Raw genomic sequence first — 26,419 nt, 5'->3', positions numbered from 1 at the left:
GAAATTTCTTTCTAAATCAAACATGAAGCCGTTTTGAAGCTCTCAAAGGGAAGCAGATGTTTTGATTGAAGACAAGCGAGAAGAGCTTTATCTATTTTTCTTTTAAACATAAAGCTTTGAAAGCTCAGACTCTTCTCATCGTCGATCTAAAATAATTCTAAAAAAAATATTTTTTATTCTTCTGTAGATTCACTATTTTTTGTAGGTTTAGCATATTACCCGTGAAATGGACGTTGAGGGCTTTAAGCTAGCTTATTCTATTAGCTTTCTGCCCATATTTTAATGTCTTCCCACACAAGGATTTAAAATTGACGGAACATAATTTATTTTATGCTTCTCATGTTTGCTAAATGTAAATTCTTTCTGCACAAGTTTCAGGAAGTATTTAATAAAAATTCTTAGAATATAAACTTTGAAAAAATTAACAATTTTCATTTTTCATTTAACTCTACATTGATAGAAAAATATGTAAAAGTACTCACCTTAAAAATTTCCAGTAAAATCCGCCAGAAATATCATAAAGCACACCGCATCATCATTAGAAGAAGTAAAGCTATTAAATCGATCGAATATTTCTTTTCAATTTAACAACCTCTCCCATGGCAATAATCTTTTCTTTGTACCGCCATCTCCGTACCATTTAGCATTTATATAATCTTCTTAGTTGCTGCAGAGTGAAGCAATAATGTACCTTAAAAATATTTACACGTCGATTTTATCAATCTCCTCCACACAAAGGACCCTTCTTCTGTGTAAAGTAGCATTACGGTGCGAGATGAATTACATCGATTTTCCCTGAAAAGCAATTTTCTCTCTCGCGCGCTGAAAACTCCATCGATGTTGTATCATTTTCAGTTGTGCGACGCAAGATGGTGGGAGGAAGGGGGTGAAAAAGCATCGCCAGAAGGGGATTTTTCATGGTATGACGGAAGCTCAGAAAATGAATAGAATTATTGTCTCCAACATTGTGCTATTGATGGATGGGATTCCTCTTTTTTCCTCCCCCCCACGAACCAGCCAATTGAGAATTAAAAAAGAAAAATCATGGAATGGAGAAATTGGCTAAATAAACAAATAAAAGCTCTTTGATATTTCTCTTTATTTACAAATTCTTTTTTAGTATTCTCCTTTTTCTTCTTTGGAAAAACTTCACATTAAATGTAAAGTTTTCTATTCTGCCTTCTGGGATTATTTCTCTCACAGTTACAATCGATAATGATGTTGAATGTTTCTGAATTTTTTTTTTGGAAAAAAAACAGCATAGAAAATTCACAATTTGCAATCTGTCCACGTAAATGATGCATTTAAGAGTTTCATTCGCCCCCTGGGGAGCTTTTGGTGTCCGCAAATGGTTGTAAAAGCTCAGAGAACGATAGGGCGCTCTTTGCTGCTTCCGTCATGTCATCGTTTGCTGAGCCATTTGTTGCAGAGCGATAGGACACGATGTTAACACTTCACATCCCCATGCCCCTCTCCAGCACACACCCCCACACATACACACCTCATAGTGCTGCTGGCGGGAATGCGGCAGGGGGGTTGTGAATGAGGGGATGACGTGCAATGCAACACCTCTCGAGATACCTCTTATGTGCACCTCCGCGTGTGAAATGTGATTTGTGCGCGCCCCACGCTCAAAGTCCTCTTAGGGTTGTATTTTCGAATTAAATTGTGTTTTTAGTACATGTATTTTATCATATAACCTGCTATGTAATGCTATATACAAATGGATAGTATTTTATACAATACTCGCCGTACGTGTGTACATAGGTACACACACACATCACCCTTCAGAACCTTTCCCTTCCTCATCATACCATCCCCGCGTATATATCTCATTCTAACCGCGGGGCTTTTCTCGAGAATCCTAAGCACCTGTCGAAAGATCCTCCCTCACACACGGGTGGATGCTTCAAAAGACAAACCACACAGCTAGCATGGGAGGGAGGATGAACAATTTGTGGGCATTCGTTTTAACCACACTGTACAATCAACGTATCACTTTATCAAACACTCTCTTGGGGGATTGTGGGGGTGGATTCACGGCGCCATTCCGAGGTGGTGTCACGTCTTGAGCATCGCCACTGATATAATGATTGCCGCCGCTATCAAGTCGCTGTATTTGCCTCTAGTGGATGCTGATGTGATGGCCGAGGCGGAGTATTCACCTACAAGAGCCAGATAAAAACACAAAATCCAGGAAGTGTCAATTGCAAACAACCCTCTTCATATAAAACCCCGGATCCCCTATGTGCCACCCCCATGTGAAATTGAAAGCTTACCATTGATGACATGCACCATAATGGTGATGGCTTCACTATTGGATGGGCTGCAGGTGTAGTTGCCCGAGTCACGTTTCCGTGCCGCATTGATGATTAGAGAACCCACCTGGAAATGAGTACACATCCCCAATTAAAATCTCATCCACCCCCTCGCTCAGGCAATAATTTTAATCCACTTCATCCAAAATGTACAGAAAGCTCGCAGAGAGCTTTTCTGTAAGCTTTACGTGGAAACTCACCGTGGTGTGATTGCCCATTTCGGGATCGAGAAATTCACGTTCCATCTGCAGCTTCAAACCACGCTTGTTGTCCTGGTAGATTTGTTGTACACCATAGAACCACGAGATATACGATGGGGGCTCCAGGGCACCACGCACCAGACATCGCAGAATGACTTTGCTCCCTGCCTTCACGTATCGAATGGCATCGCCCACTAATTCAGTTCGCGGCACTGCAAAAACATCCAAGGCAAATAAAGTGATAAATTACAATAAGGTACAGGCGTGGGAAGGAACCCAAAAATACTTTTATGAGGAAACTTTGTAGGATGGACATCAAATATTGCAGAGAAAATGCTTGAGTTAGTTAATTGAAAAGTTTCATAAAAGCTCGTGTTAAGGACTTTGCCTCTGCAGATTAATTAGAAGAAATAATAATTGATTAAACAGAAAAAAGTTGTTGAAGAAAAATCCCAAAATAGAAAAGGAAATAGAAGAGAAAAGTTTAATAATCCTTTTGCTTTTCTAGGTAGCTTGAGAATGATTGGAAATTAGTACAAAAATTCGTTTGTTTTGGAATGATTAATCATAAATGTAATGTAATGTAAATAATTCGAAGATTAAAGCAATTAAATAAGCACTGAATAAAACTATTTTTGACTCAATAATTTCTTTAAAAAAAATCTTTTAAGCCCACTCAAATATCTAATTGGAACTCAAAAGTAACGTAGGAGTAACTGGGGTAAAATGGTGAATGTGAAATAAAATTAAAATTAATATCTCAAGAAGCAGTGGGGGCTAATCTGTCTGGTTTTGTCAGTAGTTGCACTTTATACCCCTACCTAAGCCTAGAAAGTTTCATAATAATTCATCTAACATTTTGGCTCTTATTTGAAAAATAAATTTTTCGAGCCTCAAAGTTACTCTGACCTCTCAACTACAAATTAAGTTTTGGCACAATTCTCTGCAATTTTTTTTCATCCAAATGCATTTTTTTAGATAGAGTAACTATTGCTAAACATGAATCTATTCTGAATTTTCCAAAAAAAAAATCCGATTTTTCCCGTAGAACACTGATAGTAAAAAGTACCCCTTGGGGCAAAATGGTGAATTTCTTAAATTTAACGTTTTTTTTTAATTTTTGTTTTTTTTACAGTCTCTCTCATTCTCAATAGATATTTTATAGTTTCTTGCTAAAATGATTTCATTAAATTAGGATTAGGGAACAAAAAACCGCAATTCACCATTTTACCCCATGGTTTGGAAAGTGGGCTGAAAATGCATGTTCCCGTTGAGATAGAAAGAAATTGTCTGAGACAAAGTTATAGTCCGGAAAATTTTTTATAAGATAGTTGTCATGGAAAAATTCAAATATTTTCACGGAACTTAGGAAAAATTATCTCCTAAAAAATCACCATTTCACCCCAGGTTCCCCTACACGAAACGTTTTTTTAATCAAAAATTTCTCATAATTTTTATTTTAAGAAAAAAAGCTCTGGGTAGGGAATTTTCCTTTAATTTCCTTAGTTGAATTTCCTACTCACCTACAACATTAAGATTAACCTGAGCACTGATCTTTGGCTCAGTGGAGACTTGGCACTCGTACACGCCTGCATCGCGTGCCTGAACGTATTTAATTTGCAGCGTCCAGACGCCAGTGGTTTCAACGTAGTACGACTGGAAGCGCTCATCTGCAATGAACGTCATCCGGTCGACGCTGAGAATGTGATCGTCGCGTACTCGGACCCATGAGACGGATTTGTTGCCTAGTTGCTTTACCTGCAATTGACCGGGAACCATCAACTGCATTGCATGGTTATGCTGTGTCCTAATTCTGCGAAGTGGGCGCTCCAATCGCCCACCTCACCTACTTACTTTGCATGGCAGATACGCGTGCGTTCCAACCTGTGTTGTGATGTTCGTGATGTCGTGATCACTGAGATATGGTCCTGTATGTGCCTCCACATCGTCCACGTTGCGAATTTCCGTGGGGGAGGCATCTGTTTGAAGTCCAGAAAGAAAAATAAAACAAATATCACATTTAGGAAACCCCCTAAAATGGGCAAAAATCATAACATAACATTTCCCTTTCCCTCCGCAGATAAAGTAAATTCCTCTTTAGTATCAAATTTATATTTCAAGAAAAAAAAAGCTCAGCTGTTAGCATGTGTGGGAGTGTGGGGAAAAGTGGGAAAACACAATCCCCACTATCCTTCACAAACTCCTTCCAAATTTCCACTTCCCATTTGCTATTTTCTTAGCGTCCTAGATAAACTCTCTGTGTGGGGGCCGCTTTCTTGTCTCACACCCCACCCCGCAAACAAACTACTACATCACAAAATATTCTCGTGATTTTCTGGAGCGTGGAAATTTGGGTATTTCTGCCATTTGTTGGAAAATTATCCATAGACACTTGAGAAGTGGAAGGAGGAGCTCCGTGCGGAATAAATTTTCAAGCGAGTCATTTGCATATTTTGGAATAATTCACTACAATCTCACGCCCTTCCCGCCGGGCCATATTATACATGTGCCAACTAATGGTGTATGCATTTTCTCTAAAGGAAAATTGCACGAGTTAATTTGAGGTGGAGGGAGGGGGTGGTTTTGTGCCTCAAAATGAGATGGTTGGCGATGCTCCTGATGGGGAATGGTCTGGGCGCAAGAATTCTAAATGCATCAGTTATGGCTTTTGCATAAATGGCCCCAAAAAGTTTTTACACCATTTATTGGCTTTTTTGGCTCATCTCCATGAGACGTGTTCACTGGTACTCTTCACCACATTTGGACGAAATTGACATGCGACCATCCCACTTTACGATGGGGCCCAGTACTTGATTATAACTCTCTCTCTATGTCCCCTAAGTTTAGAGCCAATTTACACCCAGACGTGTCCTGAATGGAAGTTGGCTTTCATTTTATCGAAATCTGCCATTTGCTTAAAACATATAATAAAAATTTTCCCTTTCCTCACATCAAATTGGTGCTTTTGCGCCATGAAAATGGTCATTTATTTGGTAATTAATTGGAGGGCACTGGAATTATCTCCCATTCCTCCTTACCATATTCAGTCGAAAGGGATTAAATTGAAAAGACACCATCATTTAATGCTCTGTCTTCCGTCTCATTCTCTCCTCTGTCTTCCAGCAGTTGGCCTCCTCCCAGGAAGCTCTACAGTAACAACCATTGAGCCCTTAAAAGGAAGCAGCCGCCTCCGGAAAAGTAAGGACTTTCCACTGGAGTTCACACGCATAAAATTATTAATTTTATCGAGGGGAAAGCTCTAAAGTTCTCCAAAATATAACGTATATGACATTGATACGAGAAAATATGGGGTTGTAAGACTTCTCTCTGCACAAGAGGGGTGGCTAATAAAAATTCCAACCACTTTGGGGGTTTTCATTTTCTAAATCATTCCCTTCCCCCCGCCCCTCGTACCGTGTGTGGTGAATTCTCCGTGGGAGAGGGGAACATTAAAATACAGAAAGCATTTTGCACATAATTTTTGGAGCTTTGACTGAAAAAGAGAGAAAAGCTCCCAAGTTGCCGCAGAAGTTGCCTTATAATTGCCAATGTGTGCGTCTGGGGGCACATTAAGCGTCAAATGGTATCAACATTAGATTCACATAGAGCGGAGTATAATTAGATCGGTGGGGGTGATATACACAAGGAGCTGAGAGTAATTTAATTCTCCTATTATCGTCAACATTCTCCCCATTAGAAGTGTTTGGCGTCTCTAAAAGTATGCCGGGAGAGCTTTTCGATTCATCACTGGGTGCCTGCCTCTTCATCAAAACAACCGCTTTTCCCGGGTTAGGAATGAAAGTTTCGTGAAATTTTACAAGAAGGCGTTGGTGCATTTTCTTCATATTTTCATTAAAGGAAAATTTTACAAACTAATTGGAAGACTAAACTAGAAAAAAAACAATAGATAAACGACAATAAATACGTTTATTTTCCTCTTTGAAAATCTCTAAAAAAAATAAATTGAAAATTTTATTTGAATCATTTTACAGGTGTATTGAAACTTTCATGAATTTCCTTCGCACCCTTTGTGGAGCTTTTTAGGCAAAAAAGCCACGAAGCTGTGTTACAATTGCGAGGGAGTTTGCTTTTTTGTGCACACCTTCTCAGGTGTTTGAGGTATTTTTGGGCAACAATAGCATAATTATGCTTGACTGGTATTGTTACGATGGAAAGCACTTCATCATGGATGAATTGTGCGGCGGGTGGAATTTTATGCCACAATGGGTGCTATTTTAGTGGGCTCGTTCTCTCTCTCGTTCGCTCCACTCCCACCCGGGCATCCCATAAAATGTCTCCCCGATAAGCTCATCTTGTTTGCACTTTAGGTCTCTCCGCAAACTTTATACCCATCGCCCATAAAGTGCCCCCAAAACAAATGTCAACAGCGTTAGCGCCAATATAGAATAAAGTGCGGGATGCAAGAGTTGGGGGAGGGGGGAGTGAGGCTTTTGCACCCTTCCACCCAAATAGTGGACACACAACCCCCAAAATTGGTCAGCATACCAACTTTTATAGAGCATTAGCCAAACATCTATACACTGTGGAGTCATAAATAGAGCCATGTGCACACACTTTATACTTACAAACATATATTGTTTGTATGTATATAGCAGAAAGCCCCAGGAATGCTCGGAAAGCTCGGAAATATGCGTCTGTGTCTCGCAAACCACTTCAGCGACGCACTACGTGACGCCCCATTTGGGTAAATAAATTAACATAGCAGCGACAAACATTGGCAGTCAATCAGGGGGTCAAGATTATTCCGATATAAGGGATCGCTGCCCATAAATTTTTATGTTGACTGAAAGTCATTGGCCTAAAAATCAAGGGTGTGTGTTGACTGGCACATTAAGGGGGGATTCATTGGAATAACAAATACATGCCCAGTGAGCACGAGTACTCATGCTTAAACCCATAAAGTTTTGATTGTCACTAAAAGCTTTCGCATACATGCCCACCCACCCCCACAACACCCTCAAACCACTAGAGCTTGAAATGTGATTTTGTATGCAACACTTTGGGGATACGTAGAAGTGGTTGCATTTAATTTCCAATGAATTAAAGAAAGAGAATAATGAAGAGAAACGTGGCAATTTCGTGGTTTCATTTACACTTTAAGTACAAATCACAAAAATAAATTGTAGAGGACAAAAATAAAGAGACTTAATTGCCAACTCAGGTTACTAGAACGCAATTTCGAATACTTTTTCTTTTTTTTTCTTAAGAAAGCAAAGTTCAGTCCTTTATTATCATAGAAAATTTTCCTTTGCATTTTGCTATTAAAAACTTTTTTAATATTCACATAATATCTTGAAAAAAAAACAATTGAGGCAGGCAGATATGATTACAACAAAGAAGGGGCTGATATAAGGCCGAATATTATGATTTTATGATTTTTTCTGTTGTTTATGAATTTTTGCAAATTAATTATGAAAATGTTCTTTAAAGTAAATGAATTAACAAAAATATGTAAATTTTTCTCAAAGAATAAGGAATATTTTCAATAGAAAATAAATTTTCTAAAAAATTACGAATATGTTAAAGGAGTTTAGTCACTTTTGTTTTGAAATTCATCATTTGAGGGACACAGCTAATTTTGTACAGGATCAAAGAAGAATAAGAAATCGTCTTGATCTAAGGAAAAAGTAGAAAATTTCTTTACCGATTTTTTTATTCCGTTTCCAGATTGACCCTTCGAATGAACTGCTTTCTCATAGAAAAATGACTAAACTCCTTTTCAGTTCAGATTTCTTCACATTATTTCTCTTTTATTGCCTACAATATTGTTTTGAACTTCGAACGAAATAATAAACTCTGTAAGTATTTTAATAACCTTTTACAAAACTGTAGGCGCATGTACGTATGATAAATTAATTGCGCTTTGGCAGAAAAAAAGCTCTAGGCATGTCGATATATATGGCAAGAAGTCAACCTTGTTTCTCAGTTCATTTGCAATAGTCGCAAATAGTCGTCTTGTTTGAGAAATGTGGGTTATTGTGCTTGTGCTTTTGAGTCTTTTATTCTTTAGCCACATCTGGCAGAAGAGAAATCTCTATAAACTCTCGTGGCAAATGCCAGGACCTTCTTTGTGGTTTATTAATAAGAATTATAGAACATTATTATTTAAAGAAGTTCCTCGTGGGAGTTTACTACTCAATGTTCTTGAGAAATGCATGAAAACCTTCAAAACTCCATTTCGTTGTTGGAGCATAACGTCGTTGTATGTTGTTGTGAAAAAACCAGAAGATCTTAAGATTATTCTGAACTCGCAAAGTTGCTTGAATCGCGGACATATCTATGAATTTATGAAAGATTTCATTGGAAAGGGAATAATTACACTTCACAGTAAGAAATGAAAAATTATTTGAAGAAAATCGATTTACTTCAACCAATTTTCTCTCGTTGAAAATAACATTTTACTCAATTTAATCTAAAATTTCAATTAAAATTCTTTCATAAAAGCTCCACAATGGAACGTTCATCGTAAGTTGCTGAATCCTGCATTTAGTCCTAAAATTATCCGAAGTTTCCTCCCAATTTTTAACGAAAAATCCAAAGTTTTAGTCTCTAATCTAGAAGAACTCTGCAAGAAGGAGGAACCTACGGATATCTGCATGTACACGAAAGCCATGTCATACGATGCAATTTACCGTAAATAATATACTATTTCTTATTTGTTCGTTTGTATATAATCACGTTTCCATTTTCCATATTTTTTCTCTTCTTTACATATGCAATGAAATTCAAGATACAACATTGAGCAAAGAAGTCAACACTCAAAAGAATCAGAACTTTGAACTCCTTGAGTGGTCAGACAAGTAAGACGATGGAATGCAAAGCCATGAAACATTTTCTTGATATTAAATTTCTCCCAACAGGGTTATTGCTATTATTTCCCAAAGAATTTTTAATCCCCTCCTTCACTGGAATTCAATTTATCGGCTTACATCTCTGTACAGCAAAGAAAAGAAGGGTGTAGATATTCTTCAGGTGGCAATTAAGGAGGTTTGTAATTTAATATTTTAAATTCTTTGCATATTTCCCCAAGATTTTTTTGTGTGGATTGAAATCTCTCAGTTCAATCATTTTTTTTTCTAATAATTTTCCAGGCTTTAGATGAAAGAAAATCAATTTGGAAGGAAAATCTTAAGGTATCCCAAAGTGTTATGAACAATAATGAGAATGAAAAAGATTTAAAGACCCCGCAAATTTTTATTGATCAACTCATGAAACTTCTTATGGTTGAAAATAAATTTAACGAGCAAGAAGTCATCGGAGAGGCATCAACAATTATCACTGCGGTAGTTAATTTTTTAAAACAAATAGAAAAAGAATTCTTTTACAGCTTTAATTTTTTCTTTAGGGTTATGAAACTACTGGAGTTACTAGCGCCTATTGTATTCTAATGTTGGCTATGTTTCCGCACTATCAAGATAAAGTTTATGAGGAGATTAAGAGCATTTCAACTGATAAAAGCCAAGATGTTCAATATGAGGATCTCAGTCAATGCAAACTCATTGAAAGGTTTCTTAACTAATAATTTTACATAAAATATTTGTAAATAATTTAAAATTAATTTTGTAGATTTATTAAGGAAACTTTGCGCCTCTTCCCTTCAATACCAATTCTTTGTAGAAAAGTGACTGAAAGTGTTAACTTAGGTGAGTCATAGAAGAGTAATTCTCATCCATTTTGACTATATTTCAAAGTTTTTTTTTAATTTTAGGGGAATACACTATCCCAGCTAAAACCAACGTTATTTGCTCTATATATCACCTACACAGAGATAAGGAAACTTGGGGTTCTACTGCTGAAGGTTTCGATCCAGGTCGCTTTCTTCCTGAGAATATGGAGAAAATGCATCCCTACGCTTATTTGCCCTTTGCTGGAGGACCTAGAAATTGCATTGGCATGAAATATGCTCATATGTTCCTTAAAACAGTACTCATTTACGCAGTGAGAAACTTTAAATTCAGGACTGATCTTAAAATGAAAGATCTTACCTTTGAAGTGGATCTTTCTCTAAATCTCATCAATAAACATATGATTTATGTGGAGAAAAGGGATCATTAAATTCACTGGCTGTGCTTTACAATTTCACTACAATTGTGAAATTTAATTTAAATAAAATAATTTATATTAAAAAATCATATAAAAAAATACTTCTCTTTTGATTAATTTATAGTCACTTGTAATGTCTGAAGTGTCCTTCATGGCAAACTACGTAGGAATTCAATATGAGCTTTCAGCCATTATATACGTACTGAAAGCTCAAAGACACCCTATTTCCCTTTACCCTCGTTATTTTTTAATTGCTTCACTGAAGTGACTTCTGCAGCTTCAATTGACTTCATTGGAAATCAATATTAATCCAACTAATTTCTGAACAATGCGAAAACTCATAAATTTCCACTCCACTGCATTTCATATTAACCTTTAACCTCTGAAAGTATTTCACAGAAATCTATAAGCGAAATAAAGAAAGTTTTCTTAACCACAATTTCTCAGAATTTACCCTTTTAAAAATTCCACCGAATCAAATTAAATTTCTCAGAAGCCAAAGGAAATTCTGAGAAAATTTCCCTCGAAAAAGGGGTTTTTGCATTAATTTTTTTTAACGAATATATGTACCCCAATCGGATTGGGAATATTTTGAATAAAACATAGCTACATCGTAAAAAAAATTGAATGAATTTGAAAAGAATTTTAATTTTTAAATGGAATGTAATCATCGATTAGCCCAGTTTTTGTTGTGAATATTTTAGATCTCCTTTTCAAAATTGAATAACGTGAACGTATGCTAAATAAATAGGATTATTTATTACTCTTTCCCTATTTTTCCTTTCATTTCCTGTACATAGACTGAATATTATGTAGGTATATTGTGGGTTATATAATACAAATATCCCAAAATTTCTGCACAAACTCCTTCTCAAATTTTGTGGAATTTCCCCTTAATAATGTAATCGGTTTTTTTTATCGCAGGAAACTCACATAGAAAATGTAAGAGAGAGGGTGTAATAATGTAGTAAAATGAAGTAAGCGTTAAATGAAAATAAATTGCATGGAAATAGCAAAACGTTATGATGCAAAATCGACGTGAAAGTATTACTTTCTTTACAATTTCTGGCCAATAAACAAAGAATTAGAATTTGAGGTTATGTTCTCCGCGTTACAGTTTTTCAATTAAGATTCTATTCATTTTTTTTCTTTAGACTACAAAAATAAAAATAAAGTAAAGAAAATAAAAGCAAAAAATTGTAAAGTAAAATTCACTTTTGTGCTTACTGTAATGTTAAAAACATAACCTTAAATTACGCGTAAGTATGTTTACTTCATTTTATTACTTACGCCTTCTCGTACACTTTCATTGTGAATTCTCCTTATATAAATGGAAGGGGTCTACGTAAGAAAATGAGTATAGATAATGGGATTTATGGGATTGTTATTGTCTTAAAGTGAAATAAATTTAAATCAAAGCCATTTATTTACGGGCAATTAATTGCCCATCGAATTCATTTGATTGGAACAATAAATTCAATTTGCAAACATTACATCAACCCCATTTTGCGACATCCCCAATGCGCGCCACTGTATTGCCATTCAATGAGACATTTGAATCAGTTCGCAATAATTTGCTATTTCGAGTGTGGACCACTCGTTCTCCTATACATAGTATATTGTGTGCATGAATAAATTTTCTACATATTCGTGCACCACCACCCCCTCCCTCCCACCAAAAATCCACCCAATCATTCGAATATCACAAAAGAGATCTGCTGTGAAAGCTCCCCCCTAAAAATGATTTTCCATCAAGATTGGTTTGTTGCGACAAAGTGGGTTTGTTTGCACTAAATGGAGTTTAATTTTAATTGATAAACCCCAAAAGTTTGCACGCTGCGACAGTGCTATGTGCAAAATTTATAAAACGCAGATTATCACCAATGATACAGTTTGGAGCCGACACTCATAAAATTTTCAATTTAACCCCCACACACACACGCACGCGGATCCCCGGAAATCACCACTGAAATTCATAGCGCAACCCCTGGTTTACGTTTTTTTTTCATGCTCATCGCACTTCCGTGAGAGCTGGAAAACTCAATGCATTTCCCATTCGGGCAAATGAATTTCGACCGTAAAGTAGGGCACGCGATATTTTCATGCAAAACTCACCTGAATTGAAAAGCAACATCAATACTATCAGGCATTGTCCCACTTCTGGCAGCATTTCGGTGGTGTTCTGCAAAGATACAAATAGTTTGGGGGAATTTATTAGTAATTCCAGCCCTTGTTGGTGATTAAATCACTTCAATGGGAGATTTTTTTTCCCTACAAATGTGGGAAAGGACATTGAAAACTTTCGAAATGTGAGAACTGTCAAATAAACACCTAATAAATGTGGGTGGAGGGAGTTCTTTTGCAGCAATTTCCTCTACAATTAATGAAGGTTTACAGAGCTAGCCAATGTGTGTGGAATTTCCAATATGGGGAAAATTGTGAAAATTGGGTCAAAATGCTCATTAAAGTTTCCCTAAGTGGATCACCGGGTGCCTCCACTTTAAAAGCATCTCTGTGAGCAATTCCCACTGACGTCACTGGAGCACATAAAGAACCCAAAATTCCAATAAAAATTAAATTCTTATGACATTGGAAAAGTTATTACAATTAAGGTCGTTAAAATTTCAATCTTTTTGAGTAAATTTTTGTATCGTTAACAAGGATGAAGGAGAGCACTAAAAAAATGGAGCAAGGATAGCTCGAGAAATTCATCAAAGAGCTTTTGAAAATGTGGGGAATTCCATTGAAAACTTTGGCATTTTTATTCTGTTTGCTTTAGCGTCGATTTTATAGTCCCAGACTATCCATTCCTCTGGCTTTGAACATTCCTTTCAAATAAAAAAAAAATTGATTTATTCATAATTATTCCAATTTCAAACGATGTTTTCATTGAGCTTTTAGTAAAATAAAATACTAAACTCTATTCAAATCATCCCTCACTTAATTTTATTATGTACAACATTTTGCAATAAATGCTTTTAGAGATTTTTATTTAATCATCCATTCAGCTTTTAACATTAAAATTTTAAACATTTCAAAACGGAATCATCCAATTTAAGTCCGTAAATTGAAATTTAAATATTTATGTTCCAGCTTTCATTTACAATATTGCATTAAATGTTCGTAATTAGAAAGAAAAATGCTACATAATAATGTTTCACAATTATTTTAACTAAATCAATAGGCTTTTAACAAAATCTAATGTACCGAATAGTACTATGAAGCTTTGACCACTATATTAAACGTAAATTATGTTAATGAATTAATTATGCTGAATTTAATTAAAATATATTCAATCAATCAAGCAATAAATTAATTTGTTGTAACTAAAATATTTAAGTGATTGAACAATTTTGTTTTAATTAGTTCATTTATCCTTGATTCCTGCTTTAAAAAAAAGCTTTTTATCATGTAAAATATATAAATAATTCACTAATCAATCCCTAAAAAGTTTTCCTTGAAAAGTTTACTCCATTTCCGCTTCCATTCAACAAACCCCCCATAAAAAAGCTATAGATTTTTCTTCTGCAAAATTAGACATCTTTTGATGCTTAAATTACGTAGAAAAAAAAGAAAGGAGAAAAGCTTCAATTTTAGGTGACGATTGGAGGCGCATATTCATGTGATACTTATCGCAAATTTCACTCGATATGGGGGACTACACGCGACACCATTTGGTATGCCGATTGCAATCGATTTGAAAGTATTTTACCCCCGTGGAAAACCTCATAGAATTTCCTGTGTGGAAAAGTGAAAAAGGGAAAGTGGATGCGTGAGATTGTCTGCAAAATTGGTGAGATGCGAAGCCCCAAAACAGAAGCATGGAGCTCCACAATGCTGTTATCACCGGAGATTTAGGACGAGCGCATTACTTCCCACCTTCAAACGGTAAAGACGTTTAATCGAATACGTGACTTGCGTGATTACGGCTCAAGGGTGGTGATTTGGGGGCGGTGGGAATCGCTCACGAAATGCTTCAACTTTTAAATATTCCACCACCCCCGCCCCTATTAATGCGAGAGATTTTCTTGTTAGTAAAATACTCTCTGTTGCTCCAAGCAACGACTTGGCAACTTTCTCCAATGCAGTAGCCCCAAGATTATGAGAGAGAGAAAAAACTTCAACTTCTTTTGCATTCCTCCGCGTGTGCGAAGCGTCCACAACATTCTCGGAGGCGATTCTGCAGCGAGAATCTTTTGCAAACTGAATGTGATTTCTATAGGAGCCCTCGAGGTGGTTTTTTGTGGCACATGATGTGGAGTGAAAAAAAATCCTTGAAGCCCCCGAGGAATCTATTGTGTTGTTGCTTCATACCGCAGCGAGGAGAATCCCTTGAAATCGCGAAGAAAATATTTGCACCAATAGATCCGTCAAGTTCAAGCCATTCTCTGCTTACATCACATGCACAGATTGATTTTCAGATTAGATAAGGTGCAGTGAATATAAATTTGCGTTAGAAAGGGCCCTTAATTGCCTATAAATGTCACAGAGCTTTCGCTTGAATTGCTTTTGTTCCCAACATTAGCAATCAAGAATTCTCCATTATCTTAATCACACTTTCTCTCCCACTGAATAGTTCTTCTAAGCGCACTAAATCTTGCCTTCAATAAACATTCATCACGTTTTCTCTATTCAAAGGAACTATCTCTTACGACGCCTACGACGGAGACATTAAATGGATTAAATTAGCCCACAAATGTTGAATTTTTTATGCAAGAAATTCTGTAATATTTTTTTGGTATCTTGCGCAATCAGAAGAAGAATTTTTATTTTAGGAAAATTTTTAAAAAGATTTTCCTTTGTGGCTATATCTAATGAGACATAAACAGAAGAAAATTTTGGAATTAAAAAAATTAAACACTTAAAAAATTTTAAGACAGAAATCGAATAAGATAAACTGAGTTGTTAAGATAATGATAATAAATAATATTGTAAAATAAATTCTACCCAGATTTTTAAAATAATTGCAAAATCTGACTTCAGAATTATCTAGAAAAGTCAATTCTTTATAAAAATTTTTAAAATTTCTAAATTTTTCTGAAACTCTTCTTTTAACAGAATCTATTTGATTTGTATAAAAATTAAAAATAAATGTCTTTCAATCAGGGGGTAGACAAAGCCCTTTTTTACCCGAACACAGAAAATAATGGCGGACGGTTTGCAGAAAAATTACTGGAAGAAAATGACGTCATTTTATTTCGAAAAAGTACATCGAAATTTTTAAAATCAGTTTTAGTGCATTAATCTTCGTGAGACACCCCGCAAAAGCTATCAATCGATAGAATATTAAATTATCTATTCAGTGGTGGAGGATTTTTTCAGATTGAAGCATTTTCCTGGGTGTCTCAGCGAGTGATCATTGAATTCCTATGGAAATAGAGTCTTTGTCTACACCCTGCTTTCAATTTTTATACGCTCAAAGTTAATAAAGAAACTTTTCCCAGGGAACTTACAGATAAATCTGAGCTAAAGGATGTAAGGATAAGTTCTTTGCTCTACATTAGATCAAATTTTCATTTTTATGTTGTGTCGTTATACCTACATACATCAGGCATAAAAAAACCCGTAAAGAACATTCCTCTGCTTTCCCTTGAATTTTCCACAACTTTTTTACGCTTCAATTAAGAACACCTCTACTACTTTTTCTGTTTAAAACAATCTCGAATAGATTAAAAAGGGTTAAAAGAAAAATCTCTAATCTATATTAAAATTGCATTGAATGTTTTATCAACTCGGTTTGCGCATGTGAAAATATGTGTATGAGAAATTTTTCTATACAATATTTAGGAGTATTTATGGATCTTTACACCACGGATATTCATTCCAAAACCCACCCTCATCTGACATTGTGGGAGATATGGGTTTTTGGGGGTGAAGTGTTGTTTGAATTCTCCTTGCGACGGTGGAAAGAAATACCTTGGAGAATTGAAAATACCTGAAGATAAACAAGTGAATTGGAAATTCAGGGGAATAAGGAAGTTGAAGATATGAATTCATAAAGCCATAACGAAATATTCTTGTTTCTCCGGGTATTGTCTGCAAGCGGACGCCCGACGAGATGCCCGGGGGGTTGTGAAGAATAAGGGTAAAACGGGGAGGGGGGATGGGGCACAAGTAGACGGCTCGAGAAAGAGATATCCCCATCTGTATTTCGAGATATTTATTTGGGATCCCAAAAGGCAGGAAAAAGCTGGGGGTGGGTTGCATAGTGGCAAATGGGATTTAGTGGTGGGTGTGTGGGGGGGCTCTGGCGGTGGGATCTTCATTCCTGAACCGAGAGATGCGGAGAGTGTGATAAATAATACGAGAAAATTCGGTCGTGCGCAACATACAGTGCCAGGGAAATAGGGGAGCTTGGGGGGTGAGGGATGTGTTATTGTCAAAATCACTATAGAAACATTGGGCTATTTTCCTAAAACAACCCTCCTCACATGCAGCTACGTACTATCAGTGAATTATTTTTCAAGCATAGCATTATACAAATATACAATTGAGAATGTCCCCTGAAATGGGATTGTATATTTTACCTACATACATATAGAACATACTGCCCATTGTGGTTGCATTCGGTTCTCATATACAGGATGAACTCCAAAGGGGAATGGGAATTTTATTGCATAACCCACAATTGTTTAGACTATACGGAAATTCAATGTGAAAATATATTTACAAAATTTCTTCATGTACCAACGCGCAATATCCTCTCTCGCAATTTGTTGCTTGTGCTGATTAATCTCGAGGCTATCGATTTTGCTACATATATACACACAACATATAGGTGCCCTTTTGACCCCTACAGCAACCACCAAAGCAGAAAAACAATCTGCAATTATCGAAGGGATATTTTCTACATGAATCCACCCGGATGGGATGTAATCTCCACTCTCTATGTGTGTCTCCCTCTCAAATGAACTTGCGAACCATGCAAATCCGCCGGAGGTGGAAAATCTGCGCGCAAAGTGCGCGAGGGGGGTGAGAATTGAATTTTCATGCAGGGCACGACTTTTTACACGCCATCGAGGGAATGTTATGCATAAATCATGCGCTTTCGATGGCAATTTTGCAAAATACACACACGCGGACCTGCATGTTTTGCCCGCCTTTTTTTCCCAACTGATTCACAATGTAGCAATTTTAGCCTTATGCCCCATCATGTTTCGCATTTTCAATTTACCCCCAAAAAATCGTGTCAAGGGAAGCCAGCTGAGGGTGATTTCAAGCTTTCAAAGGATTTCTATGTGTTGCGAAGGGGGAGAGGTGGTTGACAGGGCCCAGACAGCGGAAATTCTTTCGGAGAACTTTTAGAAAAGGGTATAGATGCTTCAAGGATATGCTACGGGTGTGGGGATTCAGTGGAAAAAGGAAGAGAAAATCTGCTATCAACTTCAAATTAAACTTTAATTCCATATAGCTCTGTATATAATTTCTATATATATCGACATGCCACAAGTTTTATTTGGAACAAAATTTATCTTTTATATACGTAATACAAAATTTAGCATTCTCGGAAAATTATTCCCAACATTTTGATTTATTTCAATGGTAGATTTCTAACAATGTTGTAAAGAACATTGTATACATAATCCAGCATTAATTTTGTAATCAATCAAAATGTTTTTCTTTTATGTAAAAGCACATTAATTAAGCTTGCATGTTGAACTTCTGGGAGGTAAATGAAAAACTAATTGTTTTGAATAAAAAGGATTATAGTTATTATTAAATTAACACGCGTTACTAAAACAATAAGAGGAACAATGAATAAAACTATGAGGAAGATAATAAAATTGTTTAACATAACACAGCTGGAGCAACCAATAAATTTATTGGTGTTGACTTCACGCGTAAACAAAACGAATAAAACTTCTAAAAAATTATTTAGTAATTAAACGTTGTATTAAAGTGGATGCCTAATATGATGACCAAGTGTTTCCCCGGGCGTGTTCCAATTTCCTCAATTATTGATTTTCTTCAGAGATATATTAATCGACAATGAAGAACACAGCAAAAATGAAGAAAGATCTCAGAAAATTCACATAATATATAGTTAAAGTTTTCAACATATATAGTCTAATTAATTCATCTCGTTAATTTGAGCTCTTGTGATAAATTTTGATAGAATGATGGTAGCACTGAATTTTGCAAAAGGTTAATCAGCTTAAGCATAAAGCCAAATTGAAAAAAGCAGGCACAGTATTTAATGAAAATACAGGAAATTATTTTTAAAATCCAGGAAATTCATTAAATCTGCTTTAAAAAAAATTATTATAAATTATAAAATAATTTAATGCAGGAAATAATGAAAATTTAACTATTTTTGACTAATTATTATAGAAACATTTGTCATAAGTTTCGTTTATGTTCCTTTAATTTATTATTCCTTTATTTTATTATTAAAAGATATATAATTTAAAGCTTCACTCGCTTACTAAAAAAAATCAATCCAAATTTTTATGCATATCCTTAAATACTTTTCAAGCCATTTTCTTTTACAAATTCTTCCTTTAAAATCCTTTTAGAAAAACTTTCCATTATTTTGAGCACGAATCTGTTCACCCCAAAAAAGCTTTCCCGGAAAACTACCCCTAAAATGATTCACTACCCCTATAAAAATATTCTGCATTTTATCCTCCTTCAACCCTCTCTAAATTCCTTCTTATTGTTCTCTGGAGAGAGGTGATTCCAGTGGGATGTGTGTTCATGCAAAGAAAAAGTAGCCCACCCTCCAGATAAATCCATTCCTATATACTCATCCCCAATAATATGTATTATTTTTTCCTGAAGGGTGTATCCTTCCTGGAAGAGATGGGAATTTTTTCATGGGCATGCACATCGTTTGCCAAGAGCCAGTCATTAAGTGCAGAACCGAGAGAAAATCTCTTTGTAGGCCAAGTATCGTTGTAAATCAGGTCCATTTCGGGGTGGCGAAATTAAAAGAAGAAATATTGCACCATAAAGCCCTCGGAAATGTAGCGAAGAGCCCCCCGTGTGCTTAAAGGGCTGCTGGTGGAAGGAAAACAAGAGAGGATGTAACAATTTGTTGGGAGTACAATTTCGGCGTCTATATCGCAATATCCTCTCCGTGACTATTGCAAAAGTGCCAAAAAGCTCTCACATATACATCCAAAGGATGAGTGGGGAGGGGGGTTCATCATCCATTTTCTCCTCGGGCTTTCTTCAATGTGGTTTGGGGATCTTTTCGGGAGGAAGGGGGTTTAGTAAATGAAGAGTGGTGCAAAAATGCTTCTTCTATGAGCCACTCACGATGATGAATATATGAACAAATTGGACCACTAATTCACCGCAGGATCCTCCCGGCTTCCTGACGCAGCTAACATTCGAGCCGAAAGCATCCCTGCTGTGTGTTATGCGGGGGTTGGGGTGGAAGTAGGCACATGACTTCCTCTCACAGATGGGCATATAATGCGGAAGGGCCAAAAAAAATGTCCGCATCATCTTTCTCCACAACCCCTCGGAGGATGTCGCGTGCCTAGCACAATATGCCGTAGGGTTCCCTGAGAAGTACGGCGAAAGGGCTGGCGCAGGGGAGGCAAGAGGGTGTGGCGTCGGGGATGAAAAGACAGAATACGGCGACGACCAGAATAAAAAATGAGGTTAGTATATCGCCCCAGTGCTGCTTACTTAATATTCAGTCCATGAATCCGGGAAACAATGTTAGACTGTCTACCCAGAAAAGAATAGACCGGAGGTGTGCTTTCATAAAGTCTCTCTTCTTTCACTTCCTCCTGCCGTTGTCTTTTTTTCTTCTTTCTACCCCCATGAATCCCTATCTAATGTATCTCAACATGAAATAATTTTCATGGGGGTGGTGGCACATGGGTGGAGGCAGTGAGGTGGATGAAAAATCAACGGAGCTTGAGTAATTTTTCAAAAGAGAGAAACGAACGCATGGACAAAAGGGCGCACGTCTCATCCCGTGACAGACGCTGTCGACGGCTAAGAAGACATTGTAATTGTTTACCAATTTCCGGGTGTTTTCCCATCCTGTCTTGTAGATGTGTGCAAAAGAAAAACCTCCAACCAACCCCCCGTTGAGTGCGCGATGGCTCCCGTGGGGGCGAAAGCGAGAGAAGAATTGGACAGCGGAAATTTTGACAGAATCATTAGTAAAGCACAATAAGAAACTCCACGATGGCTATTTATCATTTATTCCGAGCGGAATACAATTTACGTCCGAGAAAATATCGCAGGGACTTTTCTCATACACACAGGGTATACAAAAGGACGCCGCTTCCACCCCCATATTACCCGTCAGTCCCGTGTCAGTCCAACGAGGGAAATCGCGATGCCTTATGATGCTTTTTCCCCATCTTTTCCCATGGCTTTCTCACATAGCTTCCTTTCAGCCTGTGACAGGTCCCAAGATACCAAAACTGCGCACTACGGGGCTTCTTCACCGGTGTGCCTTTTTAAAGACTTCCCCGAGACTTTCGCAGCAGTAAAAGCAATTTTTCCGTAATTAACCATTTTGCACACAGACACATACCACCCCTTGTGAGCTTTTCACGGAGCTTTCATGAACTCCGCATGCTCATCCCTTATTTCATCTACTACCACCCTCTCCCTGAGCTAACTGTGAAGGATTGAAGCGAAATTACCCCATGAAATGTTTAATTGCGATGAAATCTTTAAAAATTCATCACACTATCTTGGGCGATATTAAAAAGAAATCATCTCTTTAGCATTGTCCATAAGCGGAAAAGCTTCTCTCACAACTCTCTAATTGTGCTTACTTTTCCCTTTTATGTTCTCTTTGTTGGACTTAAATCCCTCCCTCCTTCACCCACTTTCCTCTCTTCTTCCGCAGAGAACATTCTTTTATTCCGAAAGTTTAAAGAAAAAGAAATCTCACGGAAAAGCTGGGGAGGGGAAAGTACAAGAAGAGGATTTTCTTAGAGAATTTGCATTATGTTAGTACTAATGAAGCACATGATTAAATTCAACTGTATATACCGAGTTTAAATGGCAGGGAAATTAAATGTTAAATTGGGAAAAACAAAGATGCAACTGCATTTAATTTTAAACGACAACAGAAATTGTTTGAAAGTTTTGGCAGAAAATAGAATAAGGAGAATGCAAAGGAAATGTGGTTCCTTTTTGCAAAATTTCTTCTGCATACAAATAAGCTTTAAAGCTTGGTAAAAGTTTTGTTTGACAATAGTATTGGTACATCCACTTGAAAGTTTATGTTGTGTCTTAGAAAAGATAAAGAATAAGAGCTTAAATTTAGCTCATTCTGAAAAAAATCCTTAAAAGGATTCATTACATTTTTTTGTAACCTTAACGTATTTAGGGAATCCACTTATAAACCCACAAAATTTGAACAAATTTCATCTTAATCTCAATTTATTGTCTTAAGACCTTTTTTTCCTTGAGGAATTTCTCAATATTTTTCTAATATACCATCCCTTATTCTTCCCCAAAGAAAATCGCTTCTTTATTGCACATCCTACCCACCTACGTAATGTAATATAATAGTATCAAGTCTTCGGCAAATATGTACGTAAATTTTCTCGTTTTAAAAGGGAAAATCCCCCAATGTGCCTCGGGGTATGAATTTGTAATCCTCGTAATTCTTCAAAGGAGGGATATCAAAAAGCACAAAAGCTCACTCTAAATTTTATTGTTGCACTAACAATAAAACTCAAAAGCGTTGTTTACTGAAAGGGCAGTAATTTTTGAGTAATTTGGGTGAAACTTTCCAATCCATTAAATATTGACGTGGAGACTGGGGCGGGGTACCTTGTGAAACAATGCTCAACGGCCTGAGAAGATCCCCAAGGGAGGTTCCCAAATGGCAAACGGAGTTAGTACCTTTTTTGGGGGTAGAATAAGTCTCCCATTGGGGGGTCGAGGGGGAAGGACAAACACGAATGACTTGCTCATAGCATCAATCTTCTCCCTCAAATTGACGACGCGAGCTTCGGGGGCTATAAAGATGCTATGGTGGAAGTTCATCGAGATCATTTTGTGTCTCATCGACGTCCTCGCTGTGCAGCAATTTCTCCGTCGCCAAATTGTATCGCACGAGCGGGGAATGTTATGCAATAAAAGGCCCAGCATGGTGACACAGCACCACACAAGGACTTTCATTCAATTATTTCAAATGCGAAATTTGCCTGTCTCAGAGGTCCTTGCCGTCGAAGAATCCAATTGGGGCAATTTCTTCACAAATGGCACGCGACAGCACTGCAACGTTTCTTTTTTTTGTCTTTCGTCTTCCCAAATATATTCAACATCGATGTTGAGGCACACAGAGGAAAAAAAAACGGAAGCAATTCAATTAGGCGACATTGATGGGGATCTCATGTTAAACAACATCCAATTCCCAAGATCAATTAAATTGAACACTGTCGAGTGTGTTGTACGAAGGGGTGGGTGCGAGCGGGAGCAGGTGGGAGATGGAAATCATCTAATTAATGTCATTCTATTCATCTTTGCCGAGAGAGGTAGACAGTGTGTATTAATTGTTCGGCATATAAACTCCATGATACATCACATAGAGGGTTGACGTGGGTGTGTTTGTCTGTGTACACATTCATATACGAGGGTAATTGTCCATTCGGAATTTCATCGAGTAGGGGGTGAATAAATAATAAAAGATTATATAATGTTCGAATTGATTAAAGAACATGAAGGAGAATTCAAACATTATATTGTTTCTTTTAATTGATTTTCTCTCTTAGAAACGCTCAAAGATGTTTTTAAATTAAAGGGATTTTTTTTTTGAAATATTTTGATAAGAAACTTTTGAACTATATATTTAAAAAGGATTTAAAAATAAATAAAATTTTGATTAAATATTTAACAAAAAAATAATTTAATTATAAAACTATCCCAAATTTTACTTTTCAATTTAACAAAAATCAAGCTTTGACCTCATTTTCATGTTTAAATTAAGCGTAACTAATGATTCTAATTCCAAAAGTGAGAAAACTTCACAAATTAGGAGAGAGTTAGTGAAATATAAAGTTGCATTGTGTCTAAAATTGAAATTCAGGATTAATTAAAATTGGAGTTTCATTTAAAATTTAATTGACCTCTCTAAAAGTTCTTGTTTGAAACTTTAATTGATTGAAAGTTGAAAATGAAATCAAAAAGAAAGCAAAGTGAGAAATGAAAACAAAACTTTCAAAAGGAAGAAATTAAACTTTTTAAAGTCTTTGAAATTCTGTACATGATAGAAAATTGGTTTTTCTTATATAAAGAAAAATACTGGAAAACTAATTTTAATCATTTCTATTAATTAGTTTTTTTTTCTAACAAAAATAAGAGAAAATTCAATATAAAATGTACATGTTATATAAATAAATCTCTATATAATTTTTCAAATACCTTCCTTTTATATTTTTTCCAATAATTTAAACTTTTCTAATGTAGTTTAATTTTAATAAAATAATGAAAAATAATATCCGCCAAATAAAAAAAATGGAAACTAATATTTTTACTTTTTTTTCTAAAAGTCAGCTTAAAACATACAAAAAGAATTTACCTTAAAATACAGACCACGCCTCAAATATACAGGGTGGCCAGGAAATTAGGGCATGATTTTAACCGCGAATAACTTTTGATTGGATTGAGATATCTGAAAACTTCTGTCACCAAAATATGCGTAAACTCAAAAAGTTTTATTTGCTTTTTATTTCAAGTCGATATCTTAAAAATTGTAACCGCTAGAGCAAAAAATGCAAAAGTTACCATTTGTATGGAAAACGATGAAATATTCTGGATTTCATGTCTGTTGATTTTCTCAAAATCCATTAAAAAGATCCAAAGATCATTAAACAATTGAATATTTGACTAAATTTGAAATTAAGAAGCCTTTCCTGATTCTATGCGACCAAATATACAAACATTTTATTTTTGAGTTAAAGCAGATATTGTCATCATGGGCATTTAAGCGTTAATTTGACATGAAAAGCAGTATATTTTTCATCGATAAAACGCTTCTTTCCACGTTTTTTGCTCTAGCAGCTCCAATTTTTAAGATATCGACTTGAAATAAAAAGCAAATAAAACTTTTTGAGTTTATGCATATTTTGGTGACAGAAGTTTTCAGATATCTCAATCCAATCAAAAGTTATTCGCGGTTAAAATCATTCCCTAATTTCCTGGCCACCCTGTATATGTTTTTAATTTTTTTTATATGTTGAGAGCATCAAAGCTTAAGCATAGATTTTTTCATTCGGCTATGTTATTTTGGTGCATAAAATTTTTTCTTAACCAAAATTGAAAGGGTTCGGTTTTAGGAAGTGTTTACGATTTTAAGATTTTTATATGAAGCTTTGCGAAAGTTATTAAAATTATCGAACATATCTGGGTTAAATCATATTTGTTAAAAGAAATAAGAGAAATTTCAAAAGATATAGGCGTAGCTTTTGCATTTTGAGTGATTTCCTAGCTAATTCTACTAGGAAATAATAAAAATCCTTGATTTTCCCAAAAGATTTCTAATTCTCCACAATATTTTTCGTGTCTGCTTAAATTTTTTTTTCAATAATAACATTAGAGAATCAAAATGAATAAATTCCTTTTATACTCAAATTCATATTCAAAATATCAATTCCAGTAATATTCAATGCTAACTTCCGCCCAATTGTTAGCCCTCCCTACAGAAATTCCTCCGCAGCAATTTCAATATCGTGCTGGGGTGCTTCCAATGACTTCCATTTGCTCTCAAATGAGAGACACGTTAATGAGGCAGGGCTACAATTACAAAATCCATCGTGGAATGTTGATGGTATGAGGGGTGTGGGGAGTGAATGCGTGGAAGTTATGGGAATTTTCTCTCTTATATATAGAAAATGTTTTCGCCATGTGAACTCAATGGGGCTTCGTGGTGTCGCCAATTGTCACGGAAATAGCTCGTAATTAGTGGGGAGCTGCGGGTTGCGTGAATGTTAGAGAAATTTCTCCAATGATTGATGTCCATTTGTTTGCTCATTTTTTGTTGTTGTTGCCATCCCCCACATAAATGAAAGGAAACACTTAATTACCTGTTCAGTGTCTTTCTGACCAAAAATTCCTCTTACTCGACGGATGTCACACTCTCGTCACCTCTAACTCCCTTCGCTTTTCCTGCGTGTGGCAGAAATATCCATTGGTTAGAGGAGTCGGAGGCGAATGGGGGGTTGGATGTAAGCAGTCTCTGGGTTTTTATTGAAACTCTCTTGTGTGCTATATACGTATGTAGCACTGAGGGATGAAATAAACTTAACACCTCTTAATATTTCTCACGGTGTCTTCAGCACTTGCTAGGGGGGTTTCTTATGCTTCGAGGCAACATCTCTTCACTACACTTGAAACACTTTTTAAGGGGCGCTCTGAAGGGGTTTGTTTTTGGAGGTTTATTTTCTTTTACGCTATAGGAAAATTCTCAACGGAATATAGAAGAAGAAAAGAAAACTCCGTATCGTGACGAATTTCCCAAATATAGTGTATTCCAATGTGGGGGGAAATCACTTAAATTGCTAACCGGAATAGATGTCATAAATCACTTTATACCGTTACACTGCATTTCCGGCCGTTTGAACAATACCACGGATGCAGTTGGGAAAGTTGAATTGCATTTCCCGCCTCTGCAATTCCACACGGTGCGTTGTGGCGCCCAAGTGGCCCAAAAGGCACCACCCACTTTGCTAGGAATGTGGTGCTACAGCACGAGAGATGGTACACGGAACGAATTTTCCTAGCTTTGACGGTCACAAGCACAGGCAGTTACATCACTGTTCAGCGTGAAGAAACTCTTGTATTTTCGCAAAAATATTACAGCGACACCTTCTCGAGGGATGCTCTCTTGACGCCGGCGGTGACTCAACT

At 36.3% G+C, this 26,419-nt stretch overlaps 2 protein-coding genes across 3 annotated transcripts in view; both read right to left on the bottom strand.

The window, feature by feature from the left end:
• The window catches only part of LOC129787507 (C2 domain-containing protein 5), a 970,947-nt gene that overhangs the window by 442,247 nt on the left and 502,281 nt on the right, over window positions 1–26,419 (bottom strand). The gene's annotated exons all lie outside the window — the stretch shown is intronic.
• On the bottom strand, window positions 1,082–26,419 carry LOC129787879 (zwei Ig domain protein zig-8-like). 2 transcript variants are annotated; one of them, XM_055823716.1, is made up of 7 exons: window positions 25,597–26,419; window positions 12,698–12,764; window positions 4,373–4,497; window positions 4,042–4,276; window positions 2,519–2,730; window positions 2,280–2,385; window positions 1,082–2,165 (listed from the first exon to the last, which is right to left on the bottom strand). In XM_055823716.1, the coding sequence occupies exons 2-7, from the start codon at window positions 12,750–12,752 to the stop codon at window positions 2,062–2,064; spliced, it is 837 nt and encodes a 278-aa protein (XP_055679691.1). In that variant the 5' UTR covers window positions 12,753–12,764; window positions 25,597–26,419; the 3' UTR covers window positions 1,082–2,061. The 2 variants fall into 2 exon arrangements, with proteins under 2 accessions (XP_055679691.1, XP_055679683.1); XM_055823708.1 differs by having other exon boundaries at window positions 4,042–4,300; window positions 25,597–26,415.

The sequence above is a fragment of the Lutzomyia longipalpis genome, chromosome 1, assembly GCF_024334085.1.
Source record: "Lutzomyia longipalpis isolate SR_M1_2022 chromosome 1, ASM2433408v1".
Taxonomy (NCBI): Eukaryota; Metazoa; Arthropoda; class Insecta; order Diptera; family Psychodidae; genus Lutzomyia; species Lutzomyia longipalpis.
Note: the sequence above shows the minus strand (reverse complement) of the source record. Positions and strands in the feature narration are given on the sequence as shown.